The following is a 6,418-nucleotide window of genomic DNA, read 5'->3' as shown; positions in this document are numbered from 1 at the left end:
GCATCCCTATAATATATGCAGTTTATACGTGCGTGCATGCGCGCTCATGCAAAATGGGCACTGTTTTGGCGCTAATTCATGAATTGCAGAATTACCCTAGTCTTCATATACCTATATAGAGACCCAGAAGTAGTGGTGCACTTATTCAGAGTATCAAACCCAAATTATACCCCATTATACAACCCTTTTGTTGTAAACAACCCCCACTGAACAACAGCTCCTTTTTAAACAACTTTCTTTAAACAACCCAGTTGGTTTAAACAACCCCAACTGAACAACAGCTCCATTTTAAACAACTTTCTTTAAGCAACCCGGTTGGTGTAAACAACCCCCACTGAACAACAGCTCCTTTTTAAACAACTTTCTTTAAACAACCCAGTTGGTGTAAACAACCCCCACTGAACAACAGCTCCGTTTTAAACAACTTTCTTTAAACAACCCAGTTGGTGTAAACAACCTCCACTGAACAACAGCTCCGTTTTAAACAACCGTCTTTAAACAACACCGGTTGTTTAAATTGTGATTTTAAACAAGTTGTTCAAAATGTTGATCAACTAAGTGTTTAAACTTTAAACAACTCGAGTTGCTTAACATTTTAAACAACTCTTAGATCAGGTCACCCGTTAATCAAGAGTTGTTTAAACTTTTAAACAACTTGTTCACAAAAATTTTAACTGTGTACCCTTATGCATAAAATGATTGTGATAACATGATTGTTGATAGACAACGTAGATATCATCTCATAACTTTAGTGATCAATCTAAAGAGACATACAGAGGGATCAATACAGTTTTGAGAAGATATAAACCTTTTCTATGCATAATAAATAATATCATATCATTAGAGGTAAGAAAAAAAGTATTCCAACTTTATGGGCAACAGAGTATATTCACTTTGTGTTCAACGTCAAACTTGCATACCGCGTCGATGACCGCGCAATGCACTGACGCATCCTTTTTTCTCAATAGTTTTTTGTTATTGATTCTAAACAATACAAATTAATTTTAGAAATAATATACAGTTGTTTTTCCTTGACGTAATTCAAAACATTTTCATTACATAGATTGTACAATTGTACCATAAAACAAATAACCCCATCCAACCAAACACACTACTACCCACCACTTTGCCATAATCTTTGAACATGTACACACTCCCAGAACAAGTGTAAATATGTTTCTAACTTTTGCTTACAAATGAGCACAAGACTAGTTATACAACAAAGCCGAATCTGAATAAATGTTCTCTAGTATAATTATTGCTCCATGAAGCAGTTTATACTGATTTTCTCTTAGTCTGTAATTAACAAGAGTAACTTTCCTAGGCCTACTAAATATCTTCCTACATACCTCATTTGAAAAATCTGAAAATTCCCGTCCATCATGAATCTTCAAGACAAATAAATTGTGTAACTTCTCTATAAAATATTCATAAACCTTCCTCGATAATACATCTCTGAGGAGCTTCATAGTACTGTTAAACTGCATTAAAATATCATACTCTTTTACATCCACTAAACTCCAGTTATCCTTTTTTTCTGCTTCTCAAAATAGCTCCACCCGGGCCTATGACACACATACACACACACACACACACACACACGCATGCACACGCAATTTGGTATAATAACAAGTTTTTTTCTTGTTTTCTTTTCTTTGATGCAAGTGATGAAAATGAAAGCTCAACATTTTAATATCCATTTTTTTTTCTCCATACACCCATTTCATATCTTGTCGACAGTATTTATAAACTCCATTTTCAAATATTGAAAATAAAGGTACTTCTCTCTTGGCACAATATTTCCCTGTCCCCTCTCATTCCAATAAAAATAAAATCCAGTGCGCTATTGTATAAGCTATAAAGTCCATAGCACCATTAAATGTTTTTTGTTAATTTTTCTTAAACATTTCGAAGCGACAGGTTTTTTTTTTCTCTCTCTCTAATTTGAGCAGACGTTAGCAAAATTTCTTCACGAACTTTTCTAGCTGTGCTAAATCGTCTTGACAGAGTTGCACCTCGGTATCATCAAGCTTTCCTGCAAGAACAACGAGGCCGGCCATCTTGAACGTCGCCGGCTGTATGGATTGAAATGTCTCCATTTGGCCCTTCAGAGTTTCTTTATTGAAGTTGAAATCGTGTACGACAACGACCATGTGATCTCTACCTGAAGAAGAAGAAAAGCAGAAGGAAAAGAAGAAGAAGCTACAAAAATAAAGAAGGAATGACCCTCTGCTCATTAAAGTGTTTATACATAGCGTTACGCAGGACAAAATTATTAGAAGGTTTTGTGCTTTCGTTGCGGGAACTTATAACGCACCAAAACAATGATATAATAAGGGTGTATCTACACATATTGGAAGTGATTTAACACTTAAACAATAATAAAGGATAGTATGAATTTTCCAAAGACTAAACCGTTTGCCCCTCCATGCTGAAAAGGTTCTCTACCAAATTCAAAAGAATAATTTAAATCTATTAATTAGCATTAAATTACATCATAAAGCCATCCACCGATAACTCGCTTACATTTCAGTCTCTTACCAAAGACCTCATTGCAGGACTTCAGGAACTCGTCATAGATTGAATCTTGGACATCGGTGATGCTGAACCCTCTGTTCCGGATCGAATGGCAGAGAATCATAGCATCGGTGCTGTTAACCTCCGAGGGAAACTTGAATTGTTCTAGGCGGTTGTAAGGCAGCTCCAGGTCTTGAACGACGCACCTGGAAGGGTCCGACAGCGCCTGTAACTTCTCTTTGAGCCCACGAATGCTCACGATGCCCCGGGAGGTACAGAGATAGATTCTGGGCGTGCGTGTTGGCAACCATGGTAACCAGCGGAATAAAGTAAACCAAACAAACCAGTTCCCCAACCAACATCCAATGTGGCCCAACCAACCCAACCATCCAGATGACTTGCCTGAATGTTGATTTTCTTCCTGGCACGCTTTGCCGCTTTCTTCATCTGTTGTTGCAGGTTGTTCTGGATTAATCTCAATGGTTGGAGGGTCTCCAGCTCTTGGTAATGGCGCCAAACTTGTCGAATCTATAATTTAAGAAAATGCAAGCAACCGAGACACTGTCCTTTTTGTCCGTTATCAAAAATATGTTTAGGTCAAATTGGCTAGTGCTATAGGGTGATCACACTGCCTGTGCACACAGTCTGCCCCATGCACATACACAAACACACAACAGCAGTCAGTTGGTAGAAATAGCAATTTTCGTAAATTTATTTTTAAAAAACTGAACAATATTTTTATTTTTTTATTTCACATACCTTTCAAGCATACCTTCAACTACAATTCTGTGTAGTTTCATTGTTATAGGCATGTGGGAAATATGTTAAATTATTAATTAGAATATTGTCTTTTCAGCCATGTGTGACATGGCCCGCTGATCGCCCGTTGACTGTTATTCTGCGTGGTGAAAATGCACTTCAATGTATAAAACTTCCCTACAAAAATGTAATATCCTCATATGTTTCACTCATTGAATCAATTTGTTTATTTGTCTTTTTCTCTAAAATTCAGTCCCTGTGGAATGTTATGGCCTGTTGAATTGAATGGTTTCTCGGAAAATCGTCATAAATCCTCAAATCTGACATTTAAAAAAAGAAGCTATACTGTGACGTAGCTTAAAGTCTGCAGATTCTTATCATTTGTTCGGTTTTTCTGAATAATTTGTGAAACATGTGAGGAAATAGCTGTAACGGTGATCCAAGTAATTTCCATCGCCATATTTTTATTGGCATTGCAAAAATATTTGGAATTTAATGTTAATATTTGGTGTAAATATGATCTATAAATATATGATTTAAAAAAATGCCAACAAAATTAACAGTTTGACTTTCCTATATATATAATTAGCTGAAATGACCTAATTTGCATATTTGATGAATATTCATAATTTTTTTTTTCTTCAATTTTTTTTTTTCTTTCAAACCTGTTTGATATACATAGGTTTCATTGATGTATCATGTTCGGTTTTGATTTGATTATATATGCGCATATTAATTAGACGGACTTAGTTATTTTCACAACTTGTTCATATCTGCAGATTCGCAAAAATGGCAAAAATTACTTATTTTGTTTGCTTCTGTTTTCAAAACGGTAATAGATATATGAATTTTCTTTTTTGTATTTTTTTACCACAAAGATGATATTTTAGTGTCTGATAATTTAATTTTATTATTTGTGTCCAAGAAAGTGATGAATTAAGTTGTCAACTTTGTCGAATTTTGCCATTTTTCCCAATTTGACCATATTTGACCGTATAAAATCAAAACGCATTGACCGATTTCAATTCTGTTTTTTGTTTTTTGAAGCTTTCATAACGCTTGATCATTTGCAATCATCAAAAAACATGTGTTTGTTGTACTTATTTTTGTTGTGCTATATTAATTAGCTTCCAGTCTATCAAAATATAATGAAACGGAACTTTAGTACACAGTATTAGCAATTAGGTGGAGAGGGGAAGTATGTATTGTCATGTATCTTTTGTTTCTTTTGTTTGTTTTTTAGTACTTTTAGATCTCATAAGCCGTGTTTATACTAACATGTATGGGGTGCTCTGGGGTTGAACAAAATAAATAAAATGGGTTTAGACAGTCATAATTTACGTCATCGCCTTGAATTGGGGTTTTTTAATGCATGTTACGATGTTTAGGAACGACCATTATTCGTGTTCTACCACCAGTTTTTTTTTTTTTTTAGACACACCAGTAATATGCATGCATTGTGTTTTTGCATAAAACTTTCTTACCCTCCTTCGAACGATTATGAGGCTCCGAACTCTGTTGTTGCTGATACACACCCTTTGACATGTGACTTGGATTCCAGTCGTTTAGAACGACAGACGACATGTACCTTACAGGTGAAGTCCTTGGCTCACCTGCAATGTTTGTCTTGCAGTTGTCTGGTTTCGAGTCACAAGAGTGTGAGCGATGTCTTTTCCAAGCTCTTGTAGCATGCTAGACCGTGTCAAATAAAAATCGAAGGAAGTTTTGTGCAACTTGCGGAAATTAAAGATCCCATTTATACAATAACCGTCTCTCCATTTACCGGCCTGGTACTGAGTGGGTTAAAATGTATCATAATTATTTTCTTTGATTGGGTAGAATTTCGCTTATACAATATCATCTGCAATTGGTGAAGAAATATTTTGTTTGTAAGATAACGGTATGTATTTAGAAGTAACGGCACTAAATGGAAAAGGCACCAAGCAACGTAGCATATTAGGCCTAAATGCAAGTCATGAGATGTTTGCCAAATAAGAAAAAACTGGGTGATATATAGGCCAATATATTTCGTTCATATATATTTTTTTATTTTTTTGTCTTTAAACAAAATAATAAATCGATGGCTCGAAATGTGAAAACTGTCGGCTTCCTTACTTGATAGAGATTGTACTTTGTCCTTGGTGGTTGCTGTCCCGTATTGTCCCATATGTGCTTGCTTGTGTCATCCTTTTGCGAATTCTTGACCGTTTGATCTTTCGTATCATGTTGAACTTGATGGTTATCTTTGACTTTGTCTTGAGGATATATTTGATTGGTATTGGTCCTCTTCTCTTCTGACTGGCCTCTGTCGAGGGTCTTCAAATCCGTTGGTTGCAGTTCATCTTCTGCGTCGAAGTATTCTTCAGAGGAGCGAGTGTCCACAGGCACTTCTTTCTTGGCAACACCTCCGTAGGTTTTGTCGTCGCAAGATTTAAACCTATCCCTACATTTTTTTGATATTCTACTTGTGGTGTCTTTAAATGTTGGAAGTGTCCACGGCATCTGAAATGTACCAAATACACCAAAGAGGGAAAAGTGTTTTTTATAAATCTGGAGCTACATGTAGGCTTACAGGAGTAAATGATTCACTGTCAGTCTTTATTTGAGAAAGAGTAAAAGAAGTGGTCTTCACTTACTGAAGCCAGTGCTGTTGCGCGTGTGTCTTATTGTGGGGGGGGGGAAGGGGCATATATAATATAGAGTGAATGAATTACGAGGGGTCCGGGTGGTTTCGAATAAGATCGTACATGTATTACCATTTTATTTTTCATAGTTACGTTCTGTTTTCCCCCTTCCTTTCGTGCTCTCTCTCTCTCTCTCTCTCTTCTATGGTGGCCCTGAAGGGACATCGCGAATAGACTAAATCGTGAAAAATATGCGATAAAATTCACGATATCGTCAATTTTATCGCATATTTTTCACGAAGAAATTCACGAAATTGACGATATCGTAAACTTTATCGTGAACTTTTCACGATGAAATTGACGATATCGTGAATTTTATCGTGAAAAGTTCACGATATAAAGTTCACGATATCGTCAATTTTATCGTGTACTCTATCGTGTACTCTCCTGACGGGCGCTTCGTAAACAAAACCAGCCCTAGCTGGGGGAGACAGAGAGAAGGAAAAAAGGGAAAGGGA

The 6,418-nt window shown here is 36.2% G+C and overlaps 1 protein-coding gene across 1 annotated transcript; it reads right to left on the bottom strand.

Annotated features, from left to right (window-relative positions):
* Positions 1–1,663: 1,663 nt before the first annotated feature.
* LOC115923805 lies at positions 1,664–5,778 on the bottom strand. The gene is made up of 4 exons (XM_030985139.1): positions 5,392–5,778; positions 4,716–4,968; positions 2,542–3,045; positions 1,664–2,164 (listed from the first exon to the last, which is right to left on the bottom strand). Exons 1-4 carry the CDS (start codon positions 5,776–5,778, stop codon positions 1,956–1,958), a joined length of 1,353 nt encoding a protein of 450 aa, XP_030840999.1. The 3' UTR covers positions 1,664–1,955.
* Between the last annotated feature and the right edge of the window lie 640 nt (positions 5,779–6,418).

This window comes from Strongylocentrotus purpuratus, unplaced genomic scaffold (assembly GCF_000002235.5).
Source record: "Strongylocentrotus purpuratus isolate Spur 01 unplaced genomic scaffold, Spur_5.0 spur5_scaffold_14, whole genome shotgun sequence".
Taxonomy (NCBI): Eukaryota; Metazoa; Echinodermata; class Echinoidea; order Camarodonta; family Strongylocentrotidae; genus Strongylocentrotus; species Strongylocentrotus purpuratus.
Note: the sequence above shows the minus strand (reverse complement) of the source record. Positions and strands in the feature narration are given on the sequence as shown.

Coding starts and splice junctions, on each gene's coding strand:
- LOC115923805 (XM_030985139.1), bottom strand. CDS start 5,778: ATGCCGTGGACACTTCCAACATTTAAAGACACCACAAGTAGAATATCA. Junction 4,969..5,391: donor CAAAGTACAATCTCTATCAA/GTAAGGAAGCCG, acceptor GACACGGTCTAG/CATGCTACAAGAGCTTGGAA. Junction 3,046..4,715: donor AATGCATGCATATTACTGGT/GTGTCTAAAAAA, acceptor CTTAAATTATAG/ATTCGACAAGTTTGGCGCCA.